The 13,640-nt window shown below is 39.5% G+C and overlaps 1 protein-coding gene across 4 annotated transcripts in view; it reads right to left on the bottom strand.

Annotated features, from left to right (window-relative positions):
• Positions 1-11,010, bottom strand: part of Camk4 (calcium/calmodulin dependent protein kinase IV) — a 236,362-nt gene extending 225,352 nt beyond the window's left edge. The window contains exons 1-2 of one of the 4 annotated variants that reach the window (XM_047556207.1): positions 10,917-11,010; positions 9,952-10,187 (exon numbers count right to left, since the gene is read on the bottom strand). In XM_047556207.1, coding sequence (XP_047412163.1) covers positions 9,952-10,112 — 161 coding nt within the window. In that variant the 5' untranslated portion in view covers positions 10,113-10,187; positions 10,917-11,010. Of the gene's footprint in view, positions 1-9,951; positions 10,419-10,693; positions 10,712-10,916 lie in introns of those variants that run through there. The other 3 variants (XM_047556208.1, XM_047556206.1, XM_047556209.1) reach the window with 3 other exon arrangements.
• Positions 11,011-13,640: the final 2,630 nt, after the last annotated feature.

Raw genomic sequence — 13,640 nt, 5'->3', positions numbered from 1 at the left:
TTAGGATCCCACATGGAAAGTAGTTCCTTACTCAGTTAAAGAGGTCACTAACCGTCCCTATAAGACGGTATGACAAGTAAGGCAGACCAAGCCACAAGTGCAAGATTCTGAGCAGCAAAGGATAAAATGTAAGCAAATATCTATTGAACAATGCATACAATCTAAAGTAGGAAGAAATCATTCAAATACTGCATTGTAGGTGAAAATAAATGTGGGAACATAATTACAGATTTGCTATCCCCTTCCCTTCTATGTTTTGATTCTAATATTAGCCAAATTCTGTCTACAGTCACAAGTCAAAGAAAATATATTCCAAAGAAAGAGTGAATATGTCATATCTATTATCTTTTCCAGAGAACATGTCATTCAGCAGGTAGTCCAATTCACTCTCTTTTGTTTTGTTTTTAGGGAATACCTTTGTCCCTGGTGAGTTTTTCAATCATGGCACTCTGAAGTGTGACTCAACAGTTAGTGGTGAGGATGCACTTGTTAACAGAGTGAAACTTGACATCCTGAACTAGTGCCCACAATTCTCCAAGCACTGCTCACAAAAATATCAGGCTGATGCCTTCAGCCTCCTAAGCCAGCAGTGAGCAAAATTTTCCATGAAGTAAGTTAATTAATTAAAACTGAAGTTCAGGCAAACAAACAAAAAACCCTACTTCTCTTCTGACTTTCCTACCACATTTCATGACCACCCATCTTTGTTGCTGAACCCAAAATTCATTTAAACCTCCACTCAATGTACAACCTATATTCCTTTAGTCGTTTTCTGTTTTCCTCTATGTGACTTCTCTGGTTGCAATGGCAAAAGTTCTTATCAAAACCTTTCATCAGGTGACTTTAAAATGCATAACAACTGCACATATGTACCCACTTCCCCTTTCTGCACAAAAACACACACCTTATAATGTGATTTCTTTTCTACTTGCATTTTTATCCATTTATCTGATTTGAAGTCATTTTCATAAAAGTGAAATGTCATTTAAATGTAAGTAAAAAAGTTATTTGGTATCCACTTGTAATTATCATTCTTTAATGCACTAATCATCCAGTAAAATTTTTGTGAGCACATGCTCCCATATGGTCCACAATACTAAAATGCTTACTCTGCCTGTCTCTTTTCTTGGTCTAAGTAACAGATCTCAGTTCAACACTTCTCCCTTCTTACCTAGTTAGTCACAGGTTATGGAAGAGTTCTTCTCCTGCCTTAGTTTTTTCTATTCCTTTTTAAACCAACTAAGTTTTCAATTACCTGCTCCTGTTTTATTTCAATTACAGATTAGTAACACGTTCTGAATTCCACAAACTCAGCCCAAGACCCAGATGCTGCTTCTTTAGTCACCTTTTGCTTATGTGTATATAACTTTATACATAATTATATATGTGTAATTGTTTTTTTTTTTTTTTATGTTGCCCACATTGGACTTGAACTTGCAATCCTCCTGCCTCAGCCCCCTGAGTAGCTGGATCACAGGCATGCACCATGGTACCTGGTTTCCCATTCCTCTTTCTCTACAAGTTTGGTTTTCAGTTGACAAAGACTTGGTCAAATTTCTTCATTACAGGCCCTCTCTGGTCTGGCATCAACTTACCCTCCAAACCCAATCTGCAATTGCAGGGTTCATGCTTTGTAAATTTTGCAAAACAAAACATATGTCTTACATTCTTCTGTTGTTTTACTACTTCGCCAGAGCTATAGCTATAAAAACCTGGCATATTGCAAGGTCCAGCACTCCCCCATGAAGATACCTCAATCCTCTCAGACAGAACTATCACTCTACTGAAACACTGCTGGGGTTCTTATTCCTCTGTCTGATAATAGTTTTTGTTTTCTTTCAACTTCTTTATTAAGTTGGTTGCCTAAAAGATATATGTTCTCCGATTGATAATTCTTGTCACAAATAAAAACAACAAAAATAAGCAATATGTGCTTCAAATATACATAATCCTGCCATATATATAGAGATATATATATATCTCTATATATATGTGTATATATATATAGATATATATATATATACATGAAATGTGGATCCCTGTTCCCAAAACGATTTGGAAGCAAATGTGAATGAGTTCTGTTTTCAGAATATACCCAAATGTGTGTGTAGGGACAGTATACCCATAATATAGTTCACTTAGGTTCCTTTGTTTATGGTGTATAATTCCTTAATTATCCACTTGTGAGATAAGAATGAACATTAAGAAACATGAAATCAAAATTGCATTTGTTTTTACATCAGTGCTAAACTCAAAACAATAACCTCTTTGGCTCTAAATGGTAAATGTTTCCAAAGAAAAAGGCTATTTAACTTTTTTTTAACCTTCTGAAAGGGGTTTGCAAAAAAAAAAAGGTAGATTCTTTTGATCTATGTGTAAGAAGACCAGGTTTCATCCTGCAACACAGCACGAGCAGCAAAGTCAGCAAACAAGCATCACTGTCTGCAATATAAACAAGCCTAGCTGAACCACGTTCTTTTACTCACACAGCAAGCCTATGGAATCACCAGCATGATGGAGGACTGAGCCTCATGCAACAGAAATACAAAATTAATGACACATCTGTTAGAAATTTCCAAATCCCTGCTCTCAACAATTTTAGTGTACCTATTAAATATAGCAAGTCATCTAGAAAAATAATTTTTATTTATTTATTAACCTACTTATTTATCTTGCATTACTAGATGTATTGCTGGTGCCTTATTAGTAAACCATGCACTTGGCAGCCAAATAGTGTTTTATTCTTCATCTTCATTCATACTCTAGCCTTCACTGAACAACACACACACTGCCAACAGTCACTGTCTAGGTCATAATTATTCAAAAGGTCAGATCTGTAAAGATGTGGACTTTAGGTGGCTCAAAGGCATGGAATTAAATAGCAAGTGATCAAAAATTGAGAACATCCTTCTCCTTTCAATTATTTTTCATTCTGATTACATCAGGAAGAAAACCTCAATTTGTGCTACTGTGGTTTTAACCCTGTTAATCTTTCATAATCTCTGTTCTTAACAAAGAGAACAATCCTCAGGCTTGCAGCCTTCAGTAGACAAATATTTCTAGCTACATTTTAATATTAATGCTTATGCTTTCATTGTGATTTATTTTTATAATTTACTTCTCTTTATGAATATTCAACTTGGTTTTATTTATGGTTTCCAATTTAGTGAAATAAGCATTCTTTCTAAGTAAATTTAGGTTAACAAAGATAAGGTTATTTAAACAAAACATTAAGCAACTTACAGCACAGGTAGAACGCACCTATGACAAAAATTTCATTGCGTGTATACAGAAACGGGAGAAAGACTTGGTCGCAGCAGATACTCAGTAAATGCACTTACTCTGTTGTTCACTATCTACACAGCTGAAAGAAAGTCATGAAAAAGATTAGCTTCAAGCTTCTAAGACAGTAGTTGTTAGCAGGGCAAAGAAGCTACATTTGACAGTGTCCAGAGACTCTGTAGTGATCACAATGAGAGGAAGGTTGCTGCTGGTATCTAGTGGCTAGAGGCCAGAAACACTGCTAAACATCCTGTAATGCACAGGAGCTCCCACAACAGGCATTTTCTGGGCCAGAATTTCCAAGGTTCCTAGGCTGAGAGACTCCCCACTGTAAGAGAAAAGAGAAAGGTCTACATGTATTACCCTTTACGGGTCATGGTGAATCACCCTCTCTAGACATTGATACTTTAGTCATTTGATTGTTGCCACTGATAAGGTAAAGTCAAGAAAAATCCTAACCTAACCCTTTTTCTATTTTACCTCACCTGCCCTCACCCTCTCTTGCACTTACAATGAAGAAAAAGGACTGTATTGAAGGTTCTGCATCCTTTCTGTGCTAATACTATATCCTCAAGGGCTGGATCTAACTTCCTAATTAAGCCATTGAAGTTACAAATTCTTCAGATGATCCTGCACTACAAAGAGATAAAAGGATAGTTAAGGTAAAGATTAATATAATCTGAGTAAAAACTTGAGTTTAGCTGCCACTGATTTCATGGAAAGGTATTCTTTGGCCTGACTATTATGGTTCCTTGACTCAATTAAATATTAATATTTCACAGATAAACCTAACCTTGAAATTTTAAAAGATCAACATTGGTTTTATTAAATATGTTACCTTTCCCACAAGGGAGTTTTTTAAAAAAATCAAAAACTAACTTTCAGTCAGATTTAAGAAAGAAGAAGAAAAATTAATTAACAAGCAAACAATAACTAGTAGTTTAAGCAGTTCACTTAGTTAACTCCCAATACTTTGTCTCAAACGTATTTCTGCAAACACACAACCCACAAATATATGTCTGAGGGTTAAGTACTCACAAGAAAGTTCTTTGAAGCTATTTTGTGGTTAGCATTCTCCCTCCCCCCACCCTCTCAATTTCTCCAGAACAGTTTAGAAGTCTTCTTTTTTTTCTTTCAAAATCAGAAGTTATTTTGAACCTTGTAACAGCATTTAAACATGGAAAAATAGGTGTTCTTAAAGCATGATCCTATCATACGGTCCTTAATGGACTTTAAGCCTCTTTACAAGAAGTGCATTTCCAAGTACTTTTGAGATTGGTATAGCTCGGGGGTATTTCCTGCCTTTAAGTTCAACTTGATTTAATGCCTAATCCTGATATACCTGTGGTAAAGTGATAGCCAAGGTGAAACTGAATTCCTTTCATTTCAGAACCACAGAACACTGCCAACTGAAAAATGGTATTATTTCCAATCCCTACAAGCTACAGAGGTGGTGGTTATCAATACTCACACTGTGAAGAGTGCTGAGTGAGATGAGGGTCATGGTCACATAAGTTTTATGAAGAAGATAAACAAGTTACAATAGTTCACTTTTCTGGAGTGACTAGAATGGAGATCAAAACATTAAGACCAAGAGGCAGCAGCATTTCAAAAAAAAGAGGAAGGGGGAACACCTTCTGTGCCCAGCCCATCTTATTACCATTGAGAAATTCTTAAAATCCTTTGTTGAGCACCTGTTAAGTACTATGCTCAGTGCTAGACAATGTGCACATAATAGTGAATAAGCCAAACCCACAGTCAGTATTCTAGCAAAGAGCCCACATAGTGTCAGTTTCTATTCTACCACTTGCAATCCCACCTTGCCCTTGAGTCAATAGGTGCACAATCAGGTGCACAAAGAACAAGACAGGGACTGAATAGGTATAGTTTTAATTCCAAGTCACATAAAAACCATAATATCCCCAAAGGCTGTCAGCTTCAAGGGCAGTGTGTGTAGCAGGAGATCAGTAGCCAGCACTATATCCTGGATAGGCTGTGGGGCCCTAAAAGACACTGTAAGGGGAAAAGCTAGGGTATGAGAATTACTAGCCAAGAGAATGGCCCAGGAGGAGGGCTGAGCAAAGAAAAGGAAGGGGAAAGGGAAAAGAAAGGATCTGATCTTCACCAGTCATGCTGAATTGTTTCCTAATCATAATCCCTATTATGATGGTATGGAGGTGGGACTTTTGAGAGGTGATTATGTTTAGGATAAAGTCATGAGAGTGGGACCCTCATGATGAGATGAATTAGGAGAGGACACCTGAGAGATTTGTTTCTCTCTCTCTCTCTTTCTCTCCCCCACCGGCCCCCTCCCCGCCTTCCTTTCTCTTTCCCTCTCTATGTTCTGAGGACACAGCAAGAAGGTGGCCACCTGCAAGACAGGAAAAGGGCCTGCCCTCACTGGGAAAATGAATCAACTAGCACCTTGAACTTATACTTCTCAGCTCCAGAACTGTGAGAAACAAATGTTTGTTGTTTAAGCCACCCAGATATTCAAGCCGAGGCCACCAGCTGAAACCCTTGTCTTGGAAAACACACACTTTTCATGTTCCCTTACAGGAGGCATCTGCTGATTGTTACTAGGGGCCAGAGTTATGAATTTCTACTGAAGCACCCTGCTTCTCAGGCCTCTGAGTTCCTCCCTTCCACGGTGAAGATGATTCAGGTGCAGCCCCTTCCCCTCAACCAGTCCAGATTCTTGCTTGCCTAGTAGGTCTTCAGAAAACACCAGTGGTTTCCCAAAAATTTTGGAAAGGGAAATCCAACAATGACTTGGAGGCAAAAGTAGAATTTTTCTCTTGCGCAGTTGTGCCAAATGGACCCGACTCAGTACTATCAACTGGTCTGCAAGACATTTTTTAAAAGGACTCTGCCTCGTAGTTCAATCTGGAATACACAGATTTATGGCCTAAAAGAGAATTCTCCCACTGAATCACAACCCATTAGTGGGACGTGAAATCACATGAGTTCCACCAATATTTTTCTAATGAAACAGAATACAATCAAACAGCATAGAACAGAAAATATTAAAGTCCACTGTCAATAATAAGAATAGGCATTATTTCATCAAATCATTCTGTTTTACACACAAACACACACACACACACACACACACACACCTCACTATCTAAATCTATTTGGTTCTTATCTCAAGAGTCCTATATAATTATATTTGAGTTAAGTTGCAACAAAGATGTGTCTTTTAATTGTGAATTGGTTGGGGAGGCAGGTAATAAAGGTCACCAGCCTAAAAACAAACAAACAAACAAACAAAAAAAACTACAGTAAGTGGAATGGAAATTTTTAAAAAATATTTTTTTTAGTTATAGAAGGAAACAATATCTTTATTTAATTTATTTATTTATTATGTGGTGCTGAGGATTGAACCCAGCGCCTCAAACATGCTAGGCAAGTGCTCTACCACTGAGCTATAACTCTAGCCCCTGGAATGGAAATTTTAAAAAAATACATAAAATAATTAAAAATCTTTTTACTTTGTCCTAATTTTCTTTTTCTTTCTTTCTTTTTTTTTTTTTTTGATTTGTCCATCTGTAAATACACCTGGCTTTGTTATAAATGTTCTCTTAACCTGCTACCACAGAAACAAAAGGTAGGACATACCTGAAAACAGGATATGCAGAACATGGGTTTAGATGCACAAGGCCAAATCCTCACCATATAGCTGGCCAAACCAATTCTTGTCATTTCATGTGCCAAACCACTGGACAGAAACTCAACCAGAGGCAAGTTCTCTTGCGCATTAGAAAAGCATTTAAAATGCTGATTTCTCAATTCACTGGGCAAAAGACCAACTGCTGTCTAGGACATGGAGCCCTGAATAGGATCATGACCAATTCATATTTTGGATAGAATTCATATTTTGGATAGAATTGAATTTGTTGGTGAGTTTATAATGATTTTTATAAACTTTCAGACAAACTTTTGAAGTAATACAGTATTTTCAAATGTGATTTTAGAGAAATTAGTTTTCCTGACACTTAAATAACCCCCATACATCCACACCCCCAAAGCGAAAGTTAAGGCATCTGCCCTGGTCTAAATGCTACATATGGATCAGTGCTGCCAGCAGCTGCCTTCACAAGCAACATCCGGGGCTTTAGATGGGTATAACCTTGGGAATTTAGCTATCCTTGAGTTTCTAAACATCCTCAGGGTGTGTTGACACCTAATAGTCATGTTGGGTATAACCTTGGGAATTTAGCTATCCTTGAGTTTCTAAAGATCCTTAGGGTGTGTTGACACCCAACAAGTCCAATTTTCTTGATTCCAGGAGTCACTAATTTATAACAGATAATTATAACAGAGGAACCAATAAATCACCAATTAACTTAATATTGTTGGGTTTGTCTAAACTCTGGAGCTTTCCGCTCTTGAGTGGTACCACACAACACCAGAGCACTACTTTCTTAGCATGTTAATGACAACTGTGTACTAATGAATTGAATGTTTTGTGCTTAGAGCCACGACTGGCAAGCAGGTTTGACCCAAGACGTGAGAGTAAAGACTTGAAACCAATTAACTAAGTTCAACTTGATCAATAGTATAGGAAGGAAGAGGATTTTATCACAGGCTGTATCTATAGTAATAATTTTGATTATATAGTCTTAATATTATATTCAGAATACTAGTTGCTGTAGGTTTCAGGAATATTTTGTTGAAAAAAACTAAGTTGTATCATGAAGTTATAATATTTTTCAAAGCCTTAACCAAATAGTGTAAGCATATAACTCACCAATGCTGCCATCTATAGAAAACTTACCTAAACAATTACACATTACTACTGAAAAAGAGAGAAGTTTACAAGCTTTAGCTTTTTTCCCAAAAAAATCTTAATTCTGTGATTTTTAAAAGCAAAAGTCTTAGCAATATACAATAAGTTTGGATTTGTGACCCCAAATTTATGTAACATATAACACCAAACTTAAGGAAAAAAAAAACTTTTAAGTTCCTTAGGCATTCCCCGTGATGTCTACCATCCCATATGTGTGTACAATTGGCAGTTATTTTTCTCTCAGTTTTCCATCCCTCAAATTAGAGGAAATTTCTTCAGTTTTCTGATGGCAAAACTTATTAATAAAGACAAGCTGTACTGATGATAAGTCGGAAAGGATTAGAAGCATCTAAGGTAGTTGTTACTCGGATGGCAGTTAGGTTTGCTGCTGGGACAGTCCCTGTAGCCTCGTCAGGCACTTCCTCAACTATGTGGCAGTTTCTAAAACACCAAGTAAACAATTTTAAGTAAGTTATCTATCTCCTTAATCAGAAGTTTACACAGCAGTACCACTGCAGCACATCACACAATTATGTACACACAATTATGCAGCACATCACACAGTTAGGTTTGGAACCTTGCAGACATATTTGTTATTTCATATCAATCTATATGTAACAGATCTTCAGAAGGACATTGAAAAACTTGGATCAGAAATGAATGCTTTGCATACACTATTCAATGCTAAAGTATTTTGAGACATATTAAGCATAACGAATTACTAAGTTTTCATTCAGAAGTTTTTCATTTTCACATATCATCCATTCTCAATGAGCGTTTAGTAGTAATAGCAAATTGGAGACAGGTAGGGCAGTGACCCTTACACTTTCTAGCCAACTACCAACATTCAGAATCCTGCTCTTGCTCTGTGGTCTCTAATGACATTTTTTAATTGGTTGCTGGCTAAATTATTTCCAGCAAAAAGAGAAAGGAAAATAAAATTGCAAAGAAGTTGCAATTTGTCAGCAGTTTAAATTACATCTTCAGATTCTGTATAGTAAAGGGCCCTGCATTTAAACTGGGTGTTGAAAACAAGTCTCCTTACCTATGAACAACAGAAAAGAAAGAAGAAAAAAAGGAACGAAAGAAAAAAATTCAATGGACAAAAATATGAGAACACATGGAATCATTCATAGGGCAAATCTGCTACCTGTTTGGATCTCCAGGGAAGGGATGAGGGACATTTATGCTTCCCTAGAGAGATGGGTTTTTATATATATAATTTAAATAAATCAGCATACCTCTTCTCACTAATTACACTGCATGGACCCCATTTGCTATCTCTTTAAAGCCACACTACTTTATTATTCTGCCTTTAACTCTCTTAAATGATTCATTTCCCCCTTCACTCCTGAGCACACTCTGCAGGGAAGCTAGTATTTAAGTTTAATTCCTAGTGCTACTTGCTTTGGAGAGCTTGTTGAGGGGAAGGAGGAAGAATCTAATTTAATAATTTTGTCATGATATGAGGGGCACCCTCCAATCCCCACTCCCCAAAATAACAAGCCAGCTATAACCGTGAGCAAAGACACTAATTGGGAAACAGGGCCCACGTGCTGTGAGAGCTATCACCCAAGAGAAGGGGCAGCCTTCTCTTCCTGGAGCAGGAAGGTTGGAAGAGTACCGCTGATGGTAGGTAGCAACTGCACCGGCCTAGGCACTCTGGGGAAGACCTGAGCCGCACCTGAGAAAAGCTTAGCTCTCTCCCAGACACTAACTAGGCGGCGAAAAATAGAAGGGCAGAGAGGCCAGTCCCCTATCCTCGGGATTAGCCACTGCGAGAGGCACAACCCGGGGTGCACGCTGCAGGCGTCCCAGCCCAAGCCCGCGCCTCAGAGCTCCGCCTGGTCCAGGGATCCTGCCTCGCCCCGCCTTACCGTCCCAGCTCCGACTCCACCTCGAAGAAATTGCTCAGAGCATCCCTGTTGGAACCGTCGATCCAGTAATCCAGGACGACGCTCCCAGATCCCGGGGCCGCACTGGCGGTGACCGAAGAGCAGGACGAGGCGGAGCAGGAGGGCACCGTGACTTTGAGCATCTTCGCGGCGGGACTCCGGAAGCCGCCGCCGCTGCCGCTGCCGCTGCCGGAGCTTGCAGCCCCGCCGCCCGCCGCCTGAGAAAGCAGGAGCGAGAGAGAGGTGGCGTCCTTCACACACGCGCACACACCCACCGCCTGCGCCTCCCCGGCTCCGCCGCCGCGCGCTGGCTGCGGCTCCCCGCCAGCGCGCTCGGGAGGAAGGGTGGGCGGAGAAGGGGGCGAGCAACTGCGAGCTGGTGTGGAGAGGGAAGCCGGAGTCACCGCCAGCCGGAGAGAGACGAGGGGGAGGCACCGCAGAGCAGAGAGATTCCCTCCCCTTCGCTCCTTCCCTCCCCACCTCCCCTCCTCCCTCTTGCCGAGCCTTTCCAGCCCCCCTCCCTTTTCCCTTTCTCCCTCCCAGGCTGTGTCTGCCGCGGTGCCAGCTAGGGCGGCTCCGGATGCAGGAGCTTGGAGAAGGCACAGGGACCAGAGCATCATCCCACACGCCCTCCCGCGGGAGCCCGCAGCCTGGAAGGAGACCGCGCGCGGTGGGATGAGAGCTCTGGGAGTGGCGGGCACCCAGTGGACGGTGCGAAAGGAACCTGGTCATTGTTGGTGCAACTCATCCCTCCTCGAGCGTTTCTCGTAGCGAGTCCCTCCCACCCAGTACTAGCCAACCAGCCATCCCTTGTTCGTCCCTGTGTCAAAGATTATATTGGTGGAAGAGGGTGTCCTGTGGTTTTCAGTCCTCCAGGGCTCCTGTGCCCGCATCCAGTGGAAGCTGGAGGAAAGGGAGAGGCCTAGGTCCAGGGTAACCTGACTCACCTTTGGGCGAAGTCTTCAGTTGGAATAGATGCTGTTGTTGCTGCTGGTGGCACTGCCGCCTCTGACACTGCTGGAGCTCCTAAAGGGGCACATGCTTGGCTGTGTCTAGTTCAATCTCAGCGTCTGAAGGCCAGCAACAGAAGTGGCTTAGAGAATTACAGGTCTGGAAGGGCCCTGGAGAGCCCAAATAGTCGAACCGTCTGCCTTAAGGCAGGACCTGTCACCATTCATGGCAGTGAAGAACGCTACATTTAAAGTTTTCTTCTTCCCAAGAGATGTATTCCACCAGAAACATTCTAATGTCTGTCCATCACATGTCATAGCTGTTCTAAGAACTGGTTGAATATCTATCACTATATTGGTGAAACAATGATAAATTCAATCAAGTAGTGATAGGTGTGTGAACCTACTTGATTGAAACTGAAAAATTAATACAGTAACTTCTCACAACTAACATCATGAGGATGAACACATGCTCAATTTACAAATTCTCTTTAAAATGTCAAATATATGTAAGTTCATACAAATTCCGTTACCCAGTGGATTATTTGGTGAGATATTGAAAATGCATGATGTTACTATTTGGAGAAAAAATTCACTAATCTTCATGTCAGAAAATCAACCTCATAAGCAAACCAAGATAATAAAGCTCTCTAAAGTAAATTCCAGTTCTCGCTAAGTAAGTTTCCCTTGGCTTGGTGGAAAGATGGGCATCTTTTGCTAAGCCATTTTTATTTACACCTCTTGAGACAGGTTCAGAAGTGGCAGCACTGCACGTAAATGCTTGTGCATCATGAGCGATTCTTTTCTCACGTAGGTCAAAAGCAAGCATATTACATTGAAGGACGTGGTTAAGTCTCTTATCTCCTGCTCTTCTAAGGAATGATGGATGGAAAAACAGCCATTTCATGGTACATAGATAATTATAGAATTGATATTTAAATTCAGCATACGTTTAGTCATTTGACACATTCTTTTCAAAAATGACATATAAAAGTGCTACTAACTCAGGTTTAAAAAGAAGGTCCCACCTTATCTGCAGTTTCACTTTCTATAGTATCAATTACCCATGGTCCACTGAGGTCTCAAAATCTTCAGTGGAAAGTTCCAGAATTAAGCAATTCAAAAGTTTAACTTTCCCACTGTTGTAAATGATTTGATGAACTCTTAGTGCTATTCAATTCTGTTTGATCAGGATCTGAATCATCCTTTTGTCCAATGTATCCTCCCTGCATATGCTACCTCTCATTAGTCACTTAGTACGTCTGTATGGAAAACAACATAGCATATATAGAATTGAGGACCATCTATGATTTTAGACATTCACTGGCAGCCTTGAACTCTATCCCCTGCTGATAAGCAGGAGACTACTATATTTAATTTAAGCCATGCAGCTTACTTTTATTTTAAAATAGAGTAATGTAAATTAATAAATATTATTTTAATATAGTTGGAATTGGAGTTAAATACCACTCAATTTACCATCACTTCTAAGCAAGCCCCAATGAAAATGATCAGAAAAGGAATAGAAGTATAAACCCACAAAAAGAGAAGTAATGTTAACAAAATCTTGAACATAAAGAACATATGATGATTGACTTAGAAGAAAGGAAAGACCTGAAATCTAGATTTGTAATGGAAAAAAGTCAGTAAGATATCTCATTCTTTCCATGGTATCAGGAAATGCTCTGAAATTAGAATAACAGATAATTCTAACAGGTGGGGAGGGAACAGAGAAGAAATCATTCGTTGAAACTTTTAACACGAAATTCAGGATTAGATTATCTCTCCTAACCATTCATAGTCCAAACACATGCCTACCAAACTCTAGGAGAAGACAGCAGATTTAACTGAAGATAGGATAAAATATTTTAGGTCAGAAGATATAACTGAGGTCATAATGAAAACAGAAAAAGTGATACTCTACAAAGTAAGCCCTGAGACCTACTGGTCCCAGAGTCCCAGCAAATTGACTTGTATCTGTCTTACCTCCACGCATATGGAAACTCGACAATTCTTCACAAGGAAAACCAAACCACCCAAGGATAGAGAGGCCTATGGATATCAATAATTGGGTGTCCAGTTGGGATACCACCAGCACAATACCCTGATTTCCTACAAATCACCTTGGAGTAAAACCCACCATTAAACAGGCTCAGCAATCCAAAGTTTCTATAAGCTTTCTAGTGTCTCACACATGAATGGACAAGTTTCCTGTCATGTAATGGCAGAATAGTTAATATGAATAAGTCTTCTGTATATAAAATTATCATTTCTGGATTAAATATGAAAACAGTAATTTAAATGTGCAGAACAACAATCAAAATCAGAAAACTGGGACGAATGAAATCCAAGGAAGAAAGCATCTCTTCCGAGGAATATTTATTCAGCTTTTCCTCTGAGGGCACTCTGCAGGTGGCACAGGACAACTATAACTCAAGCAGAAAACTTTAGTATTATTAGTTTTCAGTGTCAGAAAGTAGAATTTGGGGCTGGCCGAGATATTAGAAATTGAAAAAGGAATTCCAGAAAGAACAAACCACAGTGGGGAATCCAAAAATCCATATGTAATCTATGCTCAAATAGTAGGCTAATCTCCGAAGTGTGTGGGAGACTCTAGTGAAAGCAGAAGAAAGAAATAAACAATAAGTGGAAGGTTAAATTAGCTAAAAAGAAATTTTAAGTGCTACCACTTTGGAGTATAAGTCCCAACAGGTTCAATGT

Source organism: Sciurus carolinensis, chromosome 6 (genome assembly GCF_902686445.1).
Source record: "Sciurus carolinensis chromosome 6, mSciCar1.2, whole genome shotgun sequence".
In the NCBI taxonomy this organism is placed as follows: Eukaryota; Metazoa; Chordata; class Mammalia; order Rodentia; family Sciuridae; genus Sciurus; species Sciurus carolinensis.
Note: the sequence above shows the minus strand (reverse complement) of the source record. Positions and strands in the feature narration are given on the sequence as shown.